This window comes from Pseudopipra pipra, chromosome 3, assembly GCF_036250125.1.
Source record: "Pseudopipra pipra isolate bDixPip1 chromosome 3, bDixPip1.hap1, whole genome shotgun sequence".
Taxonomy (NCBI): domain Eukaryota; kingdom Metazoa; phylum Chordata; class Aves; order Passeriformes; family Pipridae; genus Pseudopipra; species Pseudopipra pipra.
In genome coordinates, this window is record NC_087551.1 from 32,494,094 (window position 1) to 32,516,214 (window position 22,121).

Genomic DNA, 22,121 nt, shown 5'->3' on the forward strand with positions numbered 1-22,121 from the left:
CATTATCAAGGAGGGGATGAACCATTGCAGACTACGTAGTTAAATTAGAAGGTGAGGGGTAAATTGCATTTTTAAGTACTTACGTGTCACTCACAGCTAGTTTATATTAATTCTGGGTCCCAGTTTGTAGCTTGAGGTGAATGTGTTGCCAAAGCAAACATCTTGTGAGATAGATATATATGTTTGTGTACGTGTGTGTGTATATATATCACGTGTATCTATGTGTATATATACATATCTATACATACACACACATAGACAGACCCAGCACATGCATGGGTCTGAAACATAACAGTGACATGGGACAGGTTGGGATTGGAGCCAAGATGCCAACTGTACCTCTCCCCTGCAGCATATTCACCCTACCACCTGTAACGTTAACAGTGGAAGTAATTATATCCCAGTGAAATAGCCATTTGCTACACTGAATTCTAGCATTATAGTGTGAATTGACTTAAGCAACTGGGACACACCAGTAACTCCCAGACATTTCTGAAATTCCAGTCCCTTCATCCGCTTGTCAAGAGACTTTCACAAGCCAAGATCTATCCTGTGCTGAGTAACAACAGTGCTCACCACTTAGACTACCTTGCCAGTCCTCCCAGGGTGGAGAGGCCTTTGTCACTTGCCCTCTACCATTCAGTTCTCCTTCAAGGTCGGCCCAGTCACTGAATGGGTGAACAGTGGACAAATAAATTTAACACCTGTGATGAAATGCCTTTCCCTGAGATATCTGAGAAGGGACAGCCTTACAAGCATGTTTTTAAATCTCACCTTTGCACAGAGAAACCCAGTGCTGTATCACAGAATCATAGACTCTTTTGGCTGGAAAGGACTGTCAAAGATCATCTAGTCCAACGCCCCTGCCCTGGACAGGGACACCTTCCACTAGACCAGGTTGCCTCATCCAATCTGTTCTTGGAACACTTCCAGGGATGGGGTATCCACAACTTCTCTGGGCAACCTATTTGACAACTTGCCTCCACCCTCATTGTAAAAAATGTCGTATGTCTAATCTAAATCTATCCTCTTCCAGTTCAAACCCACTGTCTCTTAGCCTGTCACTACAGGCCCTGGAAAAAAGTCTTTCTCCACAACCCCTTTGTATGTTGAAAGGCCAGAATAAAGTCTCCCTTAAACTTTCTGTTCTCGGCTGAACAATCCCAGCCCTCTCAGTTTCTTCATAAGGGAGGTTCTCCAGCCCTCTGACAGCACAGCCTCTTCTCTGACATCTTACCTATGCCGGAGCTGGTCTGAGACACCCACAAACAGCCCTGCACTGATACCAACTCATTAAATCTCACTGACCTGTTTTGAAGTGCTTCACCCTACTGCCATATCAGGCCTCTTTACATACTGCATACAATCTAAAATAAATGCTATTATTCATCTTTAGACCTGCTGTCACTTTGTTCTCCATGTATCACAGTTTCACAATTGCAAATGGCACAGAAGGAGACAGCTTTAAAGAAAAGCCTTTATTTTAACATATCTCCTCACTGAGGCTAATTACCAACAGAAAACAAATCCAAAGAGATGGTCCAAGGACTCTTGGCAAGCCTGCATCAAGCCTCTTGCCTATGGAAGAGGAATCACCCCTACGGGCAGGTGCAGGAAGCCCGGAAGAGCAGTGCAGGGATATGCTTCCCATCTACAGCCTGGTCACTCCATAGGCACAGAGTCCAGTTCATTCAGGAAACGCTGACACTTTCCCATCAGGATCTTGATGGCTTCACTCACCAGCACATCTGGAGGCAAGATACCCGTCGACTCCACTGAAACTGCACAGAGACACAGGTCAACACAGCCAGAAGGCAGCTTCAGCCTGCAGCTGGCTCCATGTTTCTGTCCCTGACCTTCCCTTACACCACACTTGTAACAAGCCAGATCTTCACAGCCAAACAGCTTACATTTGCCAGCAGGAAGCACAAAGAGATTCAATCCCAAAGCAACACCAAACCACAACCTCAGTAGTTACCCACTGGAATATGAATGTATGAATGCTGATGAGGGGGTGGGAGGAGGCAGAAACCCAGCCATACATGCTGGCCATTCTCTTCTTGTTTATACAAACCAGGCAGGGCTCTGTGGGGAACAGGACACTTACAGATGTAATGGTTTCGTACTCTTGCCAGGCGCACGAGGTTTTTCAGACTCTCATGACGGAAAACTTCTCTGCTGAATGTGTCCAGCCGTGCATTGGCGACTCTTGCCACCTTTTTCCCTAAAGGGAAAAAGATGAAATGAGGTGGGCAAATTGCAGCAGATGGGTGCCTTGTGGTCACGCAGGTGCTTACCCCTCAAACAGGCACTCACTCCCCCATCAGCAAAGGCAGGGACGCCACCACCTGAAAGAACTGGCATATACCCAAAATGAAACTCAAGCCAGGCAGAACTAACTGTAGTGGACTGATTACAAGATGGAGTCTGCTTCACCATTGTCTTGAGCATGGAGTGCCTGCAGTGCCTGCTGCAGGAGCCAAGCTACTTGAAAAAGCTCCAGGAGGCATCTAGCAAGCTAGCAGAGGCGGGCAGATGAGCAAAAAAGACAGAAAGTTGTTACAGTCAAAAAACATGGGAAGGACTCTCCCAAATAAGGTATGCCAGGCACATCCTGCTTGGAGATTGGGAACCAGCCAATGGACTCTCAGGGTCCATCTTGCTACCGGGTGACCTTTGCTGGCATACCGGTGAAGTGGCCAATGGACATCAGGGGCTACCATGGCAAGGGTATTTAAGGCCATGCCTGGGGACTGCTGGGGGGCTGTTTGAGGAGTGCTGCGGGAGCTGCTGCCACTCTGTTACCATGCCGGTTCAGCTAGTTCCTCAGAGGATACAAGGCGACCAGGGAAGAAGCTCAGCACAGATCTACCAGCTTGCAAGCCAGCAGAACTTCATGGCGGTGGCAACTCCTGTCCTGTGCTTTTAACAGTTACCCTTACCCTTCCCACTTTTTTATCTTCCTTCTTTCTCTCTGCTCTTTTGTGTTACAAAATAAAGTCGAATTATCATTTTGAGACCCAGCATCTGGCCTGGTTTGTGCCTTAATCCCGCTTATGGGAATGTTTTAGAACCTGGTTTCCCTCTGCATCTAAGCGGATTGGAACACTAACCCAAACGCAAAGCCTGCATGTACCCCTAGGCAGGACACAAGAAGCCTTCTCCACACTCAGCTGCTTGGAAGGAGCAAGCTCACTTCTCAGTCTGACACATATCCAATGCCTTAGCATTTCAGAGAGATCCCAGTTCAGCACCCAACACATCTGCATGTGGCAGTCACTCATCCATAAAACCAGGCTCAGAAGAGTATGAGCTGTTGCTGACCGGCAAGGCAACACCACAACATGGTTTAGGCACTACAAAGTTTATCTCTAATCTTGAATCGGTCTCAACCAAAGCTTGTAAGGATCAAAGCACTCAGAGCAAAAAAGAAGTACCCTTGACATTCTGGATCTCAATGACTCCAGGGGAAAAGCACTTCTGCAATGTCTCAGCCGCCTCATCCTCAATAGGCTTCAGGAGAGTAATGTCAGGAAGCAGTCGATAACTGGCCGTTGCCACAGGAGAAAACTTGGCATGATCTTTACCTGCAAGAAGAGTTAAGAGTTGAGGATGAGAACAGGCCTCAGGGAACAAGAGTGCAAGGATGCCAGGGCCTAAAGTTCCAGGGGGAAAGCCAGTTCTCCACCCTTCCCCTTCACACAGCAGTGCCCTAGTCCAAGCACTCACATTCCTCCTCCTTCTGCCCCAGGACTCACCTATACCCTTGACACAGTGCATAAGCACATCTATTTCCTGTCCAGGTCGCAACAATGCAATGAGGATATCATCATGAACAGGTCGGAAGTCAGCATCCGGAAAAAGGTCTGTCTGATTCCCCAAGGGCACCCATGTCATATGTTTACTGTACACTGCAAAGAGAAGCCACAAGCATCAGCCAGCTGCTGTCTCAGAGCAGGTCACTGATCTGTACAGGACTGGACATGGCAAAAAGTTGAGCAGAATGGTATCAGCTCTCTCCCTGTGCACACACAGGGCGCACAGGAGAACAGCCCAAATCCTGTCTTTCAAGACCAAAAAAACAAAGAAGAAAACAGCACCTATTTTTAAGAAAGATCTCACCTTTGTGATTGCAATATAGTTCATCAGGATCAGATGATTCCTTAGCTGCCTGAGGGTTTCGGCTGCATTTTATTTTCAGCTGAAACTGCAGAGTATCAATTTCTGTGCCTTCTTGATCTCCTGGGAAGGGAAGAACCCCATGAGCCTCTATGAAATCACACTTCTGCTCAGTTCACATGACCTGATTTCCTACTTTGAGGGAAACTTTCAAAATTTCTATTTAATCCAGGACTCTCACCTTGGTTTCTATACTCAAAGAGCCGAGGGTCAGCTCGGATTGGGATGAGGCCCAACCGATGAGCCAGAATTTCATCCTGCACAATGGATGTGTTGTTGTACACAAAGACTTTCTCTACAGCCATCGTTGGCACCTCAGGGAGACAAGAGATCAAGTCAGTACAAGACCATAGTTGAACTACATGACAACAGATTAGCCAGCTAGAGCGTCCCTCCGCTCCCACAAATAACTGCCATGCAGGCTATTTTCAGAGGTATTTCTGCCAAGCCAGAGGACCCAATATACCCTTACACCCCATATACCCCTTCCCTATCTTTTTTTAAACAATCAATGACAAGAGGTGAAGGGCAGGAGAAAGGGCTTTGAGGCATACTCAACCATTTAGTATTTGGTAGCATTATGTGGCTTCTGTTTGGTTTGCAACACAGCTGTGTCCAAAAGGCTGACCCGTAGACACCACCAGCAGCACCCTTAAGTGCAACAGGCGGCATTGGCCATGCTGCTAAGCCCTCTCTTCTGGGTTCCTGGCACACATGCGGAATGAACGTGTCCTCCTCTTCCAAACCCTGCAGCTATCCACAAAGGCTGAATCTTCCCCGCTCCCCATCACACAAGTCGTAAGCTGGCACTCCCAGGCGAGCACCCCCGCAAGCAGCGGTACCTCGGCCAGCAGGATGCGGCGGAAGGCGTTGGCGATGGCGGCGTCGATGCCCACCATGTCGAACTCCAGCGAGTCCCCCTCCTCACGGATCACGTCCACGCGGAACGCCTGCAGGAGCCGCGCACCGCGGGTCACGCCGGCCGCGGGGCCCGCATCACCCCGCACATCCACCTACAGCCCCGGCCAGAACCCGCATCACCCCGCACATCCACCTACAGCCCCGGCCAGAACCCGCATCTCCCCGCACACCCACCCCGGCCGCCGGCGCAGCTCACCCACCTCCTCGAAGCGCTGCTGGTCCCAGGCGTCGTCGTAGCCGGGGTAGTTTCCGGGGAAGTCGGTGGTGTGGACCTGCGAGGAGAGGGCACAGGCGGGGCCGTGAGAGAGTGCGGGCTCCGGGCGGTCGCGGTCCGGCCCCGCCGCGCTCACTCACGTTGCGGACGCCGAACTCGCCCAGCACCACGCGGTCCCGCATCTCGTCCGCGCCCCGCAGGGCCGCCATGGGGGCGAGGGGGCGGCGCTCGCCGGCACCGGGAGCGGCTCCGCGGCCGCCGTCACATCCGTTCCCGCCCATCCGGGCCAGCGCGGCGGGGCCGGGACGGGCACCATGGCCGCGCCGGGGCCGGCGGGCGGCGGCGGCAGGAGCGGCGCCCCCGCAGCCGAGTGGGGCGGCTTCGAGGACAACATGCAGGTGGGGCCGGGCCGGGGCGGCGGCGGCGCGACGGGGCCGGGCCGAGCGGGCGCTGACGCTGTGTCTGCCCCGGCGCAGGGTGGCGGCTCCGCCGTCATCGACATGGAGAACATGGACGACACGTCGGGCTCCAGCTTCGAGGACATGGGGGAGATGCACCAGCGGATGAAGGAGGAGGAGGAGGAGGAGGCAGAGGGCGAGGCGGGCGCCGGCGAGGAGGAGGACGGGGAGTTCCTGGGCATGAAGGGGCTGCGGGGGCAGCTGGGCCGGCAGGTCGCTGACCAGGTGAGCGCAGCCCCTCGGCCGCCCCCGGCCCCGGCGGCCTCTCCTGCCCGCCCGGCCGCTGCCCGCTCCCTTCTCTCCGCAGATGTGGCAGGTGGGCAAGAGACAAGCCTCCAAGGCCTTCAGCCTCTACGCCAACATCGATATCCTCCGGCCCTACTTCGATGTGGAGCCCGTCCAAGTGCGAGCCAGGTGGGCAGGGCCCGGCGGGGGCAGAGGGGGCCGGCAGCTCCGTGCCTGCAGCAGGCCGGCTGTGTCCACCGGGCGAGCGAGCAGGGCTGGGCTGTCAGCCCTGCGGGAAGGCTCACGGATGAGGAAACACTCTCCTTAGTGTGTCCTGCTCTCCTTAGTGAGGTCCTGCGGTTGGGCTGGCAACTCTGCCAGCCAGCATTGGTGCTTGGCGCAGGAGACAGGGCTCTGGGGCATCCTCAGCCTTTTTGTACTCGGCTGTGTTGTGTGGCTTCTATTGGATTTGCAACACAGTTGTGTCCAAGAGGGCAAAGTTTTGTGAGCTTTTATGAAAAGTTGCCTTTTGTTCCTGCTGTTCTGTCAAGGATCTCTCATCCCTGCATGGATCCTTGAACATTTTCATTGAATCTGCCCCCCCTGCCCTCAGCAAAGTTTACCCACTGACAGTAAGATTTTTCTTCTTTGGTGACCTTCTGGGACCCTTTAGAAAGAATCTCTGTCCCCCAAGGCCTGGGAACACAGCAGCAAACACTAGTAATGGGTGTATGGGATATTTTACTTATGAAGCATTTTGTTAACCATCCTATTGCCCTTCCTGCTCCTGTTGTCATTGCCTGCTTTCCTGTGATGCAGACTCCTGGAGTCTATGATTCCTGTGAAGATGATTAATTTCCCACAGGTGAGTTTCCTTTTGCTGAATCAGACTCCATGGCCAAGTGACTGTCCCACCTTGTAAAACTGAAGTAGACCATGTTATTAATGACCTCAGTTTGTTAGGTGTTCATCTCCCTGAAAATGTTGGTGACCCCTTTCTTGTGGTTGTTCCAAACCTCAGTGTGCTCTCACCTCAGGCAATAACCTAGGTGATAAACTTCATCCAAGACACTTTGTCACATTGCTTGTGGTGGGGACCCTGGTACTCAGGAGCACTAATCAAACTTTCCCTCATCTGTCTCCTGTAGAAGATTGCAGGCGAGCTGTATGGACCCCTCATGCTGGTTTTCACACTAGTGGCCATTCTTTTGCATGGAATGAAGACCTCAGACACCATCATTGTACGTCAAGTCTCAGTGATAAGTTGTGGTTTGACTGGGCTCTGGATTACTACAATTACAGTAGAAACAGAGAAGAAACCTCTTCCATAATTGAATAAGCGTCTCGCTGAAAGCCGATGGATTTGAGGAAGAACTTGTTGGTTTGGGGGTGGGAGGAAGGATGCACCAGAAAGTCCTGACACTCTGCTGCTGGGAGAGCTGGTGTGTGGGTCATGTGACCCCCTGAACACTGCTAGCCAGCTATTTGCTAATGTCTAGAAAGGCTCTGAGACTCTCAGGTGAAATTTGGGTGCTGGCAGGTCACTTCTATGAGTTTTCCTCATCCTGACGCTCTCTCCACAGAGGGAAGGCACACTGATGGGCACAGCCATTGGGACCTGCTTCGGTTACTGGTTGGGCGTCTCGTCTTTCATGTATTTCCTGGCATATCTGTGCAATGCACAAATCACAATGGTGCAGATGCTGTCACTGTTGGTATGTATAGGTGGAACTGCCTGGAGATGCACATTGGCTGCATGGTGTTCCAGCACAAGCTTTTCTCAAAGAATGGGAAAAGTCCCTGTAAAACATTGGTCCCAGGTAACTGCATTTGGACAACCTGGAATTCCAAGGTGCTCTTCAGACCTGCCCCGTTACAGGCACAGCAATAGTGCAAGGAGGCAGTTCCTTCATGCAGGTCTCCTGCTCTGCACTTTCTGATTTGAGAGCTTAGTGGGAAAAAAACAGGAGACCCCAATTTCTCTGGAATCAGAGAATCTTTCCTTTGTTTCCCAAGTTGTTTCAGTCTCTGACATGCTAGTGAATCCTTCAGACAGACTATCTGGATGTGAGATGCTGTTAAACTTGTTGTTCCGGTTGACTCTTTGGCATTGAATGAGTGGTTTGTGAGCATTTGCCTCAGTGAAGTGGTGCAGGAATAGGCTGTTTGTGCTCTTGATCAATGGCCCTTTGTGTGGGACTGACACTTGTAATATGGACATTTTTGTTTTGTCAGGGCTATGGCCTTTTTGGACACTGCATCACTCTCTTTGTCACCTACAATATCCACTTCCACTCCCTCTTCTATATCTTCTGGTTGGTTGTTGGTGGACTCTCCACACTACGAATGGTAAGGGACAGACAGCCTGGGGTCTTCCTCTTCCTGGGACAAAAAAAAAGGGAGGGAGGTGTTGTTTGCTTTCTGTTCCTTGGGCCTGGCAGTTCATTTCACAGCCAGTTGGGCTGCTGTGAAGAACAGCCTGATGATCCTGCATCATTTGGCCACTGGTGCATGGAGGTGCTGCTTGGATTAATATCCTCACCCATTCTAAGAGCTGCAGGAGGTTTACTCCCTTACAGCTCTTGCTGCTCTGGAGAGCCAAGCCTGAGCATCCTGCACTCTTGGCAAAACCAGGCAAGGTTCACCTACACAAAACAAAGTCAGATTGCTCTAAATTTGTTGGTGAAAACTGTGGAAAAGACTCAGATTAGTGTTTCCGTGGATTCTCCCTACTTGGCCCATCCTCCTGTGTGCTCCTGACTGCAATGCTAGAGGCTCAGGTAGCAGCAGCTACCTTGTCTCTGGTCTCCACCCCTCTCCTAGGTTGCTGTGCTGGTGTCACGCACCGTGGGACATACCCAGCGGCTCATCCTGTGTGGGACTCTTGCTGCTCTGCATATGCTTTTCCTCCTCTATCTGCACTTTGCTTATCACAAGGTGGTAGAAGGTAAGCAAGGCAGATATGAAGACGTCCTGTTAAATGTAGGGGAAGACAAGCTGCTTTTTGCTCTGAGAGAAAGGATGGACAGTTTGGGTCTGTCCTTAGGGTATCTGTGCTGGTTTCCAACTCAAGAATTATCAGCACTAGCTTTTTTAGAGGAAGCTGTTGAAATAGGGCACCAGCTAGACAATGGAGTAGTTACTGTCACTGAGTTTTAGTACTTAAGACCCAAGTTGTGAGGCAGGACCCTTATTATTTCCCCACAAGTGAAGTGTAGCAGGACTGACTCTTCTTGCACGCAGATATCAAGCCCCTTACTGAATATTGCTGAAGTCAGGTTGCTTTTCTCTGATCAGAAAATGTGTCATAAGTATTTTTCCTTCTTTGTTTAACACCTTTTTTCATTTTCTGTTGTACAACACAGATAGCAGAAGCTGCATCTTCCCCAGTTGGTACTGTTCCCCAGGCTATGCTTGTCCGGGTCCCTTTCTGTGTCTCTTTTTGTTTTCTTCTAACAAAGTCTCAACATCCTTTAAAAAAAAACCAAACGCCTTCTCCCACTTATCTCTAGAGAGTTTCCAGATCCCTAAATATGCAATTCTGCAAGCATCTTTATGAGTTTAGGCAGCCAGACCCATTCATGATATTTCAGATAAATCTGCATAATTAGGGGTTATAGCACAGCATTACAAGTCCTTCTAGATATAAATCCTGTTCTTTCCTGGATATGTTCTTATGGTGAAGGTTCTGAGCTCTGATGTGCAATTTTTTGGCAGATGAAATAGAATAAAATATACTTCAGTTTTCTTCAAGGCACTCCAAGACTGATAATCAGTCTTGAGAGGTTAATTGACAGGGACTTGAGAACACTTGCATCAGGATATGTATTTTCTGCCAGGAATGGCCTATGTTTGCATTGCAGTGATAAAAATTCCATATTGCAGCCCAGCTGCAGCTCCTGATATAATTCTGCAAGCATATCTTTAGATGAAAGCAAGCAATTGGTCTAAGAGCAGGACCTGTGCTGGGATGAAGTAGGAACAGGATTTTATCGATCTGCCTCAGCAGAGCAACATCCCTGGCAGTACCTGCATTCAGGTCAAATGGCAGGGGACTGGATCTGACACCCTCAAAGCAAAAAGATCTGTGTTACTCTTGGTAACATGCAGTTTTCCTGCCCTGAGGTCAAGCTCTGGTGTGTACCCTGTGGTCTCTGCATGGAGGTGTTTAGTCTTGCTCAGTCTTTGGGGTTAGATGTCTCCTCCTTGCCTGCAAGTGTTTCACATATCCTGGGCCCTGCCACCATCAGCCACTACCTGGCCAGAGAGAAAAGCAAGAAGAAATGTGCCATCTGCTATCATCTGAACTAACTCTTGCCTCTCTCCCCTTTTTTCTGTTCCCTGCAGGTATCCTGGACACATTGGAAGGACCCAATATGCCACCCTTTCAGAGAGTTGCCCGAGACGTTCCAGTTGTTTCCAATGCTGTACTGAACACAACAGCCAAAGCCATTGCATTGACCCTGTAGTTCACAAACTTGGACTTACTTCCTTCACTACTTCTGGGGCTGCATAGGGCCACAGTAACCTGCTGTCTCTTAGGAACAGGACAGAACAACAAGAAGACGACTTGGTTTTGTTTTCCTGGACCTGTCCTTTGGGTTACAGTTTTGAGCAGCTGAGTGGACTCAGCTGAGGTGAGTCGCACCTCAGTGACTCAGAAGAACTACACTCTTCCCCCACCCAGGTCTGGGCTGTCTTGAGTAGAGTGGTTCTGTTGCCTGCATGTTTAGCTGGGATTTCCCGGCACAGTTTGTCCCTTAGCCCTCTTTCCGCTTGCTGATGTAACTCCAGGAGTATCTGCCCTGTTCCTGTCCTGAAGAGGGAAGAATTAAATTGATGTTGGTGCTGAGTGATGTCTTATGTTTGAGCCTCCTTGTCTAGTGGGAGAGTGGTGTTGGGTCTCTATGCCTTTATCTATCCTGTCCTAGACTCAAAGCAGGATTCTTTGCGATTTTCTGATGTCCTACTTCAAATGTTCTGTGATACATGGCCTCTCTTGGGCACTTTTCCATAGCCCAAGAGGCACAGGAACTTCACTTTCTCTGGAGATTTTCAGAACAGCACAATGTTTAACCGCATGATCTTCCTTGTCGTGCTCCAGATTGACTCTTCTCTCTTCACTTGGTCCAAGCTGCTATCTCGCCTCACCATCCCTTCTCCTGGGATGTCAGAAATGTGTCTGTCCCCAGGCTTTCACAGCAACTTTTGTTCTTAACACCCTTCTGCCCGTGTTGCTCTGTGGGCCGTGCAGGGGCAGCATGTTTGTGCATGGTCTTCTGTGGGTTTTTCTATTAAGAGGCTGGTTCAGCCCACCCTTGTGCTGCTTGCCCTTGTGTCTCCCAGCCAAGGGACTGTCACCTAATTGCTCTGAGCAGGAGTGGTATCCTGCTCCCCCAGGCACCACGGCTGCTGTGTACTGCCTGGCTTTTCAAGCAGAGTCTAGGCCTTGTTTCTGAAAGGACTCCTGGAGCCTTGAGGGTCTCTGGCAAACTTTTTTCCAGTGTTTCCATTAAACAAAGGGAGAAATAGGGGAGCATGCAATAGAAGTAGGTTGGCACATGTATCTCCAGCGTACTGATGCTGAGAAAGCTCCAGTAAGGATGGGGAAGCAGAGCAGCCTAGTCTAGGCCTACCTGTGCTGCACTAACACACAAATTATTAGTTCAACCCTCCCTCACTGCTCTTACTTTTACTGGTCTGAGAATGGAAAGCTGATAGCTGATAACTGGCTTTCACCTTTTCTTTCTGTATTTCTGGATGTCTAGGAGAGGAGCCACCCCTCAGAGAAAGCACAAGACGTTGCCCTTTCTTGGTGTACCCACAAGTTAGCTGTGCACAAGGCAGCATGTCAGCACTGCACTCTTTGGTCTCTTGTTTATATTAACGGGAGAGGATGCAGCTGTAGTGGGATTCAGACTAGTGCCAAGGTGCAATGAAAGAGAGGAAGATAGTACCAGCTACTGTCATCAGGCTGGTCATCTGCTTCAGTTAAAAACATCACTGGATATGAGCATTTTCAGTCACAGACCTACTTTCCACTGTTTGCCTATTCCCATGTTCATAATTTGTTCCCTTCTTAGAGCAAGAAGCTTGTGTGCTAGCAATCACATGCATAATAGACATGTTTTCTCACTCTCTCCTCCCCTCCCCTCCCTGCCTGCCCATACCCCTCTTTTAGGAAGCATTTTGGCTGAAGAACAGCACTCAGAGCAAGTTATTTGGGAGAATTGTTAATTATTTGGGCTAGCCTCCACGGCATTTTTTTTGACTAGTTGAACCACTTTAAACTCCTAGAATTTCTATTACTTTGATACTTGACAAAATGGAAGTGTTAGTTTTTAATGCTGATTCTGGTATTTCCCTCTTTATATCTCCATGGGAGGTTGGTTTCTAATTCACATTTCTTGCCCTGGCAGCCTAGAATGGATCTGTTTCTCTTGGTGCAAACTCTGGAAGCACAAGCAGGGAGGAAGGAAAAGAGGCAATTGTCACTGGAGTTAAGTCCAGCCGAGAAGAAAAATCATTCTGCACAAACTCTATCACTGCTGATCTACAGAGACAGTCAGAGAAGAACAGCTGTGCTCCCCTCCCACACCGAGCCACTTAGCTGAAGCAGGAGGGTAAAGCTGTGCCCTGTGTTTTCACTCAAAGCACAGGAGAGAGCAGCAAGCAAACTCCTCACGCGTCCCCTGGGCAGCTTGTGTGTCATGTCAGCTGGGAACATGACCAGGGTGACAACTAATCACCCTCTTGGAACCTGTGGGGCTTGCTCTGCTCCAGTTCTTCAGCCCTAATTAATCCTCTGTGCGGCAGCAGCTGGAAGCTGAACTGCTCTGTACTGCCAGAAATTCAGTAGTTGACAGAGCCTCAGCATTGCCTTTTGCTGACAGAGAAGGGCAAGGTTTTTCAGGGAAATGTGTGCATGCTGCAGTTCCAGGGAGCATGCTGAGCATGCAGCCTTAGTAAAGTCCTTGTGGGAGGGCATTTCAGTGCTTACTCAAGTCCTCTAGTTATCATGACAAGCCTTACAAGCCTATTGTGCAAGTCTATCTCTACCTTTGTTTCCTGCCACAGCTCTTGCAGCAAATCTAAAATAGTTTTCTCCTTCCTCCCTTGGCACAAATCTGAAATAATTCCTCCCATCACCTCACCCTTTTGAAAGAGGGTAGCTCTGTGAACTCTTAATGGCATCAGTCTTTGTGCCCCCCGTAGGTAAACAATAAACAACCTTCCTCATACCTGCTGGGTAACTGCACATAACAAGGAAGCAATATCTAATTCTACACAAAATAGCATTGCCAAGGTCCCCTCTGCATAGCCCTTAATTAGGTTTAGGGAACCAAAGTTTTGGACCATTATCTCCTGTGCCACTTTTTCCAATGTATTTGAGCATAAAGTGAGGTTGGATGCTTATCTCCTCAATGTGCTCTTGCTCCTGACAATAGGCAGTGAAGATGCCAGCACTAGGGCATCTTCATCAGTGTTTCAGGGCTGCTGCTGTCAGTGGAAGTGGGACAAGTCCCAGGGGCTCTCCTTCAAGTACCTCTCTAATAACAGTCTGTTTAAAAAAGCATGAGTTGATTAGTGCCTGGAGGTAATCAAGAGGTGAGACAGAGTATTCTTCCAGTTGACCTGTATGCAGCAGCAGCTGGGATTTTCTTGGTCACCCATCCCGTGCCCACCACTCTGAGATCCAGCCTTTGTCCCTGCAATACCTAGGATCCCATTCTCACCTGAATCATTTGACGTGACCTTAGAGATCAGTTGCTCCTTTTCTGAAAGCCATCAGCTGTACTACAGCTGGCTGCTCGCAGCTGCTGTTCATATCCCAGTGCAGATGAATTGCTAGGCCAGTGGTCTGTTTTTGGTGTTCCTTGCAGGAACAGTATGAAGGTCATGCATCCCTCTGCAACAGGGAAAGAAAAAGGAGTGTGTAGATAGCTCTAGAGAACAGCAATGGATTACTCAAAGGGCATGGGATACCTACACTGGAAGTTAGATGCTGCAGCCGAAGTCTAAAAGCTGATATCTGAATCCAGCTTCTTATCTGCTTCTTCCCTTGTCTCATTCAGAGCCTAATGTGCACTCTCAGCTCAGGTGATCTGGTCCTCCATTTCAGTGGAGGAGAACTGCTTCACATCCCCTTCCACACCCTATTTTTCCCTTCACTTTCCACCCCCTCTCCCCCACCCTGGCCCAAAAACCAAGCAGAGGAACCTGGTTTTGTCCCAGTGTTACCCACTGGGCTGGAATTCACTTAAGCACTGCTATATGCAGCAGCCAGATTAGTTATGTGCAGAAAGCTGCCTACTTAGGCGGTTTAACCTAATTTCCACATCACTGACTTCCTTTTTCAGCTCAATGAAGTTGAAAATGCAGGGGCCCTGCTTCCTATTTCTCTCCAAGAACAGGATTACCCAACAGGGGAGAGAGGGGTCAAATCCCTCTGATCCATGCCCGTGCATTAGCAGACGGCAGGTTATGCCCCACACACCTCAGGTCAGGCTGAGGGCGCAGACTGTGTGCCCAGGAAGAAGGAAGCCTGCGGCCCTTCTCCAACCCTCCACCTTTCACCAGCTGCTTCCAAGCACCGGCTCCAGGAGCCCTGGGCCTTGAGGAGCAGCTCACACCGACCTCGCCATTAAGTCATGGGTCCAGGTTTATGCATAAACATCACTGAACCCACGGAACATCGCAGTTCCTCACACCAAGCGCCCAGCGTGCGCCACGGCCCAATGGCTTTGGCCCCCTCCCCAGGTGGGAGAGGGGCTAGCAGGGAGGGTCCTTCCCAGTGGGGCTTCTCCCACCCTCCCTCCGCTCCTGCACCCCCTCGGTGCCGGGGACGCGGCTCCGCCGGCCACGGCTCCGCCATCCCCTCAGGGCAGCAGGCAGGTGCCAGAGGGCGCTTCCACCGCCCCTCGCGTAGTGGGGGACCTGCCGGAATGGGGTGGGGGATACGGGCGTGCGGTGAGGGGCCCCTCCACGCCCACCCCGTTCCGAGAAGAGGCGGCTGCCGGGCGGTAGGAGGGCCCGAAGCGGCGGTCGGGAGGAGGCGGGGCGGCCCAGCAGGTGCGGGCGGAGCAGGGCGGGGATCCGTGGGGCTGCCCGACCCCCGCCCGGCGCTGTGCCCCGGTCCGGATTAGCCCCGGCCGATGGCTCCCCTGGCTCCTGCCGCCCCGCCGGGCGGAGCGGGGTGGCCCGGTGGCCGCCGGTGAAGGCAGCGCGGTGCCGCCCCCGGGGCCGCGGTGGGCCGGGCCGGCACTGCCGGGCAGCGGCGGCGGCGGCGCCCGCCCCGGCCCGCAGCGCACAGCGCGCAGCTCGGCTCCCCCCCGGCGCCCGGGCGGCGCGGCCCCGGGATCGGCGGCTCCTCGAGCCCGGGAAAGATGCTGCCGGGGTCCATCCAGATCTCCGGAGAGACGCTGTCGGGGGCAGAGATCCGGGACATCTGCGAGAGCCTGCGGGAGAACTCGGTGCGGCTGCTGTCTCTGCGGGGCTGCCAGCTCTCCGAGCGGGACTTCGGGCACGTCTGCCGTGGGGTGGCCGAATCCCGCTCCCTCGCCCAGCTCAACCTCAACCTGGGCATCGTCTCCAACATCAACCGCGTCAAGCAGCTGGCCGAGGCCCTGAAGACGAACCGCTCCGTCCAGTCCCTCTTGTGAGTACAGGGAGGTGGGGGCTGCTGGGGGGGCTTTGAGCCCGTCCCGGGCGAGGACGGCTCTTTCGGGGGGCTCCGGGCCAGCCCTTGAATTTGAGTCTTGTCGGAGGGAAAATGCCCTTGACGCTGTGGTGGATAAGCCCCTACCCGTCACCTGGCTGGGAGGGAGCCACCTCTGCCCCCGCCGGATGGGCACGGCCCTGGCTTTCAGTCCCGGCCCTCCAGCCTGGCTGCCCCGGTGGTGGGGCAGCCCCTGCCGTGCTGGCATCCCCTGCACCCCCTCGTCCCGGCCGGGGGAGGAGGGCCACCGCAGCGGCCAGCTGATCCTCGCAGCAGAGGCTTCCCAGCACTTTTTGCCCAGTTAGGGTTAGTATTTGTCATCCAGCTCATTTCGTCTACTTCTCCCTCCCTGTCAGGTTAGTTAGCCCCCAGGAAGAAGGCTCCATAGTAATTTTCCCTTTTACCTGCACAGCCTCCATGGGAGTCCCTTGACAGATGCAGGCTTGGCCCTCCTCAATCCTGCTCTTTCCATCCACCCTTCGCTGGTGGCTCTGGATCTAGGAGACTGCATGCTGGGTGATGAAGGCATCAACCTTATCTGTGGGCTCCTGCCGCCTGATGGGGCCAAGTCCGGTAAGCACCAGGGGCTGTGGGCTGCACAATGATCAGTGGAGCTTTCACACAGAGCAGATGCATGCAGCAGTAAATCCTCAGCCCCGGAGGAGGCAGGCTCTATAGTTTGCCTAGGCTGAAGAATTTCTTCCCCCCAACTTAAGTAAAGCAGAAAAGCCAGGCAATAAAGAAGTGGTTCCCTTGGGCAGGCATGGGCTTTCTGTAATTGATCTGTCCTGCTGGCAGATTGGAGCTCAGAGACCAACAGGTTGTTTCTGGTTCATGTCAGGAGCATTTGAAACTGGAGGAGGGGACAGCTTGGATTTTGAATTTTTTTCACATTTGAGTGTTGATAATGACCATAGATAAATATATCGTGTGCCCCCACCTCAGCACTTGGCTTTATTGTCAGTGCCTGGGAATTGTCCCTGCTTGCAGGTGCACTGTGTGAGTGTGTAGTTGCATGGTCATAGCCGTAGTGCCAAGTCTCGGGTCTTTGCAGGGAATAATCTTTGGTGGTGTGAGGCCAGTGAGCCAGTTAAGCTGAGAGCTGGCATTTGCAGAGGAGGTAATGCCACTCCTTTCTCCTGACTCTCTAAGTGCTTTCCACCTCTTCCCAGTACCTCCTCCTCTGTGTGCTCACAATGCCACTGATGGTGTTATCTCTGCTGGCCACCCCTCCCAGGTGCAGGCTTCAGAGCCTACTGTCCTTGTTATCCTCTCTCCAACCTGTCACCTCATGTCACCTTCTTCACCCAGTCAGTCGTCTCACACACCCCTTACCTGTTTCCATTGTGTTTGCTACTTAGGGTAAGCAGGACACAGGATGGGAGTGCAGATAAGTGGGGCATTCACAGCATGGATAAATGAAGGGCTACTGCTGAAGGTAGTGAAATATTTCACTGATCTCTGAAATATGTGATGACAGTTGTCAGAGCAAACCAAACCCTTAGATCCCCAAACTCAAAGCTGTTCTGGTGAGCTGAAATAGTTCTCCTGAGACTGCTTTGGTGACCCTAAGGCTCTGGTTTGGCTTCTCTCTCTTCTCCAGGCCTCAAAGAGCTAACACTGAGCGCCAACCCAGGCATCACAAGCAAAGGCTGGGGACGCCTGGCCATTGCAGTGGCTCACAGCTCACAGCTCCGCGTGCTGAACCTGGACTACAACCCTCTAGGTAAGCTGGGGGCCAGGGAGGAGGAGCAGGGGATGCTGCACTCCTGCCTCTCAGTGTTTGTGCAACTGGCACCAGTGGTTGGCTGGGGACCAAGCTCTAGAAATGCAGTAGAGCATCAACAGTAGGATGGGGCAGTTCCTCGCCTTCTGATCCCCAGCAGCAAGTTCACCCTGCCGGGCACCTTCACCTGTAGGGAAAGCTACCCTCACTGCTCTGGTTGTATGAAGTGGCCACATACCCTGCAGGGAGGTGCAGAAAGGAGGTGCCTTGCCTACTCCACTGCCTTTGTTGTCATGTTTGACCCTCCATGTCTCCCTTGTTCCTGAAGAACAGGGTGCGGAAGCTGGCCTGGCAGATGCAGTATGTCCCCACGCTCCCCCCTTCATCTTCCTGGAGGAGAAGGGAGGAGGAGGAGGAGGAGAGCCTGGCACTCGTTGCCATAGAAACAAACTCTCTCCAGCTCTGCTGCAAGGTGGTGAGGAGGAGATCAGGCCATGCCTCCCTGAGCATCAGCAGGGTACTCCCCTCCTCACCCTATCTGCAAACAGAGCCTCCCTCCAGGCCCTCTGTCTGACCAGGTACCTCCTCTTGGGTAGGAAAGGCTCCAGGGTATTATCTGACAGCACTCTGGGTTTTGCTCTAAGAGAAAGTGTCACAGTTGTATGGCATCTTAGCACTCAGCAGAGAATGTCAGGAGAACACACTGGAGTCTTGTCTCTTCACTACCATCAATCTTTAATGCTGTGTCCAAAAGTTTACCCCCTTTCCAGGGAGGCAGTCCTTCAGCTGGTGCAGAGTCCTCTGTCTGGCTCCAGCCCTACCCTATACTGAAGTATTTAGCTCCTATTCTGTGGCTGTGATGCCTTACAGGGACTGTTAAAGGCCCTTGCATCCTTGTGTAGGAAGGAGATTTGGAAAGATACGATTCCTTTGGGAACAAAACCAGTTTCACTGTGTTCCTTCGTGTTCCCCCTGACAATCAGTGACTGCTCCCATAACCACAAAATGGTGCACCTTTCCTTGTCTCTTTTTTTAGTTAACAGCTTTTTTCTCCCTGAGGAACAGGTTTGGAGGTTGTCTGATGGCAGATATACTCAGAGGAAGTTTCCATGAGGGCATGTGGTATTACATGAGGAAAGGCAGGCACTGCTGATGGCCCTGGTTTGCTTCTCCCACAGGTGACCAGGTGGCAGGGATGCTCGCTGTCGCTGTGGCCTCCAGTCGAACCCTCGAAGTTCTGGACTTGGAGGGAACGGGACTTACCAATCAGTCAGCCCAGGTATGAGAGCCCACAGTTTCTCTACAGCATCACTGACATCTCAGTGGCACAGGACAGGGATGTCTGTAGAGGCCTTAGGATCTACACCTGCCTCCACTCCCCCATGAGTCCACATGCGCCCCCTTCCCTCCCTGCACCCAGGGGTGTTCTTACTTTCCTCTGGCTGTTTTCTTGGAAGAAGTAAGGGGTTGGATTTTTGACTGAGGTTCAGAGCTAAAGCTCTGTGAACATATAGGGGCCAAGGCTCAGTAGCACAGGCTCTCCCCTCAGAGCCCCAGCTCCCAGTGGTTAGAGGGAATGAGCCTGGATATTTGGTAGCAACAGGGTGTAGAGCAGTCCCTTCTTTAGACAGAGCCAGGAAATCCTAGCTCAGCTTTTCCCACAGAAAGATGGGAAGTCCTCAGTCTCTCATAAAGCCTGATGAAGGAAGGTCAAGGCCAAGGGAAGGTGGAGGTAAGAAGAGGAGAGCTGGAGTTTGCAGGGAGACAAAGCACTGATGCTTTTTCTGCTCAGCCTGGCTGCTGTTTGTGCTGCTTCAGCCTGTTTATTTCACTCTCCGCCCAGACCTTGCTGGACATGGTAGAGAACTACCCCACAGCCCTACGGACACTCATCCTGGCGGAGAATAACATTAGTCCCGAGCTGCAGCAGCAGATCTCTGACCTTCTCTCAGAGGGTGAGGAAGAGGAGGAGACAGAGGCTCACGAAGTCACAGCCAGGGAGAAGAACCCCTGGATCTGCCAAAACAGTAAGAGCTCTGGGAGCTGGGCTGTGGGCAGGAGCTGACAGGCAGGAGTTGGAGTGTCTGGGGTGTTTCCAGTGCCACTGGTTTCTTGTGGTGAGGCTGGTGAATGGGATCTGTCCTTTCCCCCCATGAACTGGAATACATACAACCTCCAGGCGTGACCTTCATGTTAAACAGCGTTGGGCTGAGCCTCTTGTGGAAAGGCAGCCTCCAAGGACAATGCGGCTGCTGGAAAGAGTGGAAATGGTACCTCTGAGGCATTTTTCCTGATGCTGCAGGAATGAAATCTTTATGCAAAGTCTTAAAACTCAAGGGCAGGAGCATTAAAGATCTCAGGGACCTTTGCCAGATAGCCTAGCCAAAACTTGTGTCATTCCTCACTGCTTCCAGAACCTCCCTGCAATCCGCGCAGCATTAGCTATTCCTGTCTCTGCGTCCCATACATGTGAAGGGTTAGCCAGGTGCCACAGCCTGTCTTTTCCTTGTAATGGAAAAAAGGTATATTATGGAGATAGCAGTAGCCTGTTTGGTATAGTTTGTATATATTGTATATTGACATTCCTACCTTGTGATCCAGCTGTTTTGAGGGGGGGTTGTTTTTTACCTTCAGTTGTCCTTCCCCCCTCACAATTCTCATATTAGACTAGCAGGAAACAAGCACAACCACTCCATCAGCCTGAAAACATCTGGATCCTCATTTGTTAAAGCCATAAAAATAATTTAGTGACAGTTTTGTCCAAGTTTTGCATCCAGTTTCCAAAAATTGATCCCCAAAACAGAGATTCCCATGCAGCAGTTTTGAATGTGTAGGACTGCCACTAAAGATCTTCTCGTTCCTATCCAGAAAAAAACAGATTTTTTTTTCTGTTTAAAAAGGCTTCTGGTTGGGAGACTAGTATCCTACTGAGTTTCTTACTTGCTATGCATACCCATCCTCCTTCCATCTGATTCACTCAGTGTGGGGGGAGTCACAGTGTTCCTGGCTGGTGCTCTGTGCCATCACAGAGCCAGCAAGCTGCCTTCACCTCCCCGAGGCAGGCGGGGAAGGACTGCACAAACCCTCCATTCATGCCGTGCAGAAAGTCAGTATTTCCAGGCCTCTGCTGCCGTAACATGGCTGAGTGCCTGCTGTGTTCCCTGCTCTTGGGAAGGTAGCACCACCACCTTATGTGGGCTTGGTTGGCTTGCAGCCTGACAGCCCATCCCACTTGGACACTGTCTCTCTAGCCAAAAAAGCACTTGGTGAGTGCAGGGCTGGGTAAGGGCACAGCTGGGCCAGCACAAGCAGTATCCCCTGTATGTGGGCAGGGTTCAGAGCTGATGTTCCTCTGGGCTCTTGCTGCCGTCTCTGCTTTCTTCCCCTCTTCAAGCATCGATTCTATTCTGCTGCAAAGCCAGACTACTTAATCTCACACTTCTCTCAGCAGTTCTCCTCCCACCTGCGGTGCTCTAATTCCTCATCCTCACCTCTGCATCTGGAGTACAGCCCTGTACTCTCTGGCAGCCCAAACGGCTCATCGTTTTCTCCCTCTCTCGACACAGATTCCAGCTCCCAGATGGTCCTGATGACGTCAGGTCTCGGTGACAGCCTCTTAGCAGAAACAGAGATGTAGCTGGGCTACCCTGCCTGCTTCTGCCGAGAAGAGCACCGTGCCCGCGGGGGCAGCGTGTGCCTGCCGGACCCCCGCCTCCGCTGGGCTCCCCAGCCCACTTCTCACGCATTTCACCTCCTGTCGGCGCCTCACTCGGCTCTCTGAGCGCCGGAGCCTGGTCCGAGCGAATCTCTACACACGTCTCTGTGTTGTCACACGCCCAGTCGGCCGCTTGTGATTGTCCCGTCGCCGCATGTGTAGCTCACGCCGCCCCCCCACGCCCGGCTGTGCCCGCAGGGCGCAGGCTGTATTTATTCAGATGTGTATAAGAGATGTCCTTTCTATCGCTTGTACCGCTGTCGCGATGAGAGTTTTATAAAGGTCACAGACGTGGTGGCACCACTCGCGGCAGCGTCCGTCTCCGTCACTGTGTGACTCCGGGGAGGCGGGGGCCGGCAGGTGCGGGCAGGTATCGGCAGGGGCGGCAGGAGCCGATAGGTACCGGCAGGGGCGGCAGGAGCCGATAGGTACCGGCAGGGGCGGGTAGGTACGGGCAGGGGCGGCGGGAGCGGCGCAGGCAGGCGCTGCAAGAGCGGAGCGCCGGCAGGGGGCGGCAGCCCCTCACCCCGCCGAGGCTCCCCCACAGGCCCGGCCCTGGGGAGAGCTCGGCGACAGCCCCGCTTTCTGTCCCCCGGACCCTCCCCCGGCCCAGGAGGCAGCGGGCAGGGCTAGTCTGGCTCTGCAGGGAGCTTGGCCCCAGCGGCGCACCCTCTGGTGAAGGCTTCAGCCCGCATCAGCACTGCGGCTTGCGCTGCTCGGCCAAGCGTCCCTTGCTGGAGCAGACAAGGAAGATCGTGTTTCAAGGCTCAGATTAGGTTAGAAGATCAAATTGTGGCCGCAGCTGCTACTCAAGGGAACAAGGAATAATATCATTAATTATGGGAACAAAGAAACAAGAAACTCTTCCTGTGTTACGCTTTGCATATATGTAGGTCAGAAAGGCACAGCATAACATTGGAGATGGAAGAAAATTCATCAGAGCCCTCTCACCTCTGCAGCACCAT

General features: G+C 52.2%; 3 protein-coding genes and 1 long non-coding RNA gene across 5 annotated transcripts; 2 read left to right on the forward strand and 2 right to left on the reverse strand.

Moving 5' to 3' along the window:
• Nucleotides 1-1,463: 1,463 nt before the first annotated feature.
• Nucleotides 1,464-14,611, reverse strand: POLR1C (RNA polymerase I and III subunit C). Of its 2 annotated transcripts, XM_064648526.1 has the most exons (10): nucleotides 14,458-14,611; nucleotides 13,734-13,904; nucleotides 5,301-5,372; nucleotides 5,022-5,129; nucleotides 4,361-4,493; nucleotides 4,123-4,242; nucleotides 3,759-3,911; nucleotides 3,438-3,587; nucleotides 2,108-2,224; nucleotides 1,464-1,781 (listed from the first exon to the last, which is right to left on the reverse strand). In XM_064648526.1, exons 2-10 carry the CDS (start codon nucleotides 13,740-13,742, stop codon nucleotides 1,663-1,665), a joined length of 981 nt encoding a protein of 326 aa, XP_064504596.1. In that variant the 5' UTR covers nucleotides 13,743-13,904; nucleotides 14,458-14,611; the 3' UTR covers nucleotides 1,464-1,662. The 2 variants fall into 2 exon arrangements, with proteins under 2 accessions (XP_064504596.1, XP_064504595.1); XM_064648525.1 differs by lacking the exons at nucleotides 13,734-13,904; nucleotides 14,458-14,611 and adding an exon at nucleotides 5,455-5,574.
• On the forward strand, nucleotides 5,578-10,849 carry YIPF3 (Yip1 domain family member 3). The gene is made up of 9 exons (XM_064648528.1): nucleotides 5,578-5,712; nucleotides 5,791-5,997; nucleotides 6,080-6,186; nucleotides 6,817-6,862; nucleotides 7,146-7,238; nucleotides 7,581-7,712; nucleotides 8,233-8,346; nucleotides 8,821-8,944; nucleotides 10,345-10,849. The coding sequence occupies exons 1-9, from the start codon at nucleotides 5,629-5,631 to the stop codon at nucleotides 10,464-10,466; spliced, it is 1,029 nt and encodes a 342-aa protein (XP_064504598.1). The 5' UTR covers nucleotides 5,578-5,628; the 3' UTR covers nucleotides 10,467-10,849.
• Nucleotides 14,612-15,074: 463 nt separating the features above from the next.
• On the forward strand, nucleotides 15,075-21,461 carry LRRC73 (leucine rich repeat containing 73). The gene is made up of 6 exons (XM_064648529.1): nucleotides 15,075-15,655; nucleotides 16,128-16,288; nucleotides 17,319-17,441; nucleotides 18,620-18,720; nucleotides 19,285-19,468; nucleotides 21,008-21,461. Exons 1-6 carry the CDS (start codon nucleotides 15,384-15,386, stop codon nucleotides 21,076-21,078), a joined length of 912 nt encoding a protein of 303 aa, XP_064504599.1. The 5' UTR covers nucleotides 15,075-15,383; the 3' UTR covers nucleotides 21,079-21,461.
• LOC135411225 (uncharacterized) lies at nucleotides 19,240-21,039 on the reverse strand. The gene is made up of 2 exons (XR_010429055.1): nucleotides 20,933-21,039; nucleotides 19,240-19,693 (listed from the first exon to the last, which is right to left on the reverse strand). It is a non-coding gene; the product is annotated as an uncharacterized LOC135411225 (long non-coding RNA).
• Nucleotides 21,462-22,121: the final 660 nt, after the last annotated feature.

Excerpts from the sequence above, each read along its gene's own strand:
- POLR1C (XM_064648525.1), bottom strand. The coding sequence starts at position 5,523 with ATGGCGGCCCTGCGGGGCGCGGACGAGATGCGGGACCGCGTGGTGCTG. Across the intron at positions 4,243-4,360 it reads CTTTGAGTATAGAAACCAAG|GAGATCAAGAAGGCACAGAA; the intron begins GTGAGAGTCCTG and ends TTCCCTTCCCAG. Across the intron at positions 1,782-2,107 it reads AGTACGAAACCATTACATCT|TTTCAGTGGAGTCGACGGGT; the intron begins GTAAGTGTCCTG and ends GTCTCTGTGCAG.
- YIPF3 (XM_064648528.1), top strand. The coding sequence starts at position 5,629 with ATGGCCGCGCCGGGGCCGGCGGGCGGCGGCGGCAGGAGCGGCGCCCCC. Across the intron at positions 6,863-7,145 it reads AGATGATTAATTTCCCACAG|AAGATTGCAGGCGAGCTGTA; the intron begins GTGAGTTTCCTT and ends TGTCTCCTGTAG. Across the intron at positions 8,347-8,820 it reads GACTCTCCACACTACGAATG|GTTGCTGTGCTGGTGTCACG; the intron begins GTAAGGGACAGA and ends CCCCTCTCCTAG.
- LRRC73 (XM_064648529.1), top strand. The coding sequence starts at position 15,384 with ATGCTGCCGGGGTCCATCCAGATCTCCGGAGAGACGCTGTCGGGGGCA. Across the intron at positions 17,442-18,619 it reads CCTGGACTACAACCCTCTAG|GTGACCAGGTGGCAGGGATG; the intron begins GTAAGCTGGGGG and ends CTTCTCCCACAG. Across the intron at positions 19,469-21,007 it reads CCCCTGGATCTGCCAAAACA|ATTCCAGCTCCCAGATGGTC; the intron begins GTAAGAGCTCTG and ends CTCTCGACACAG.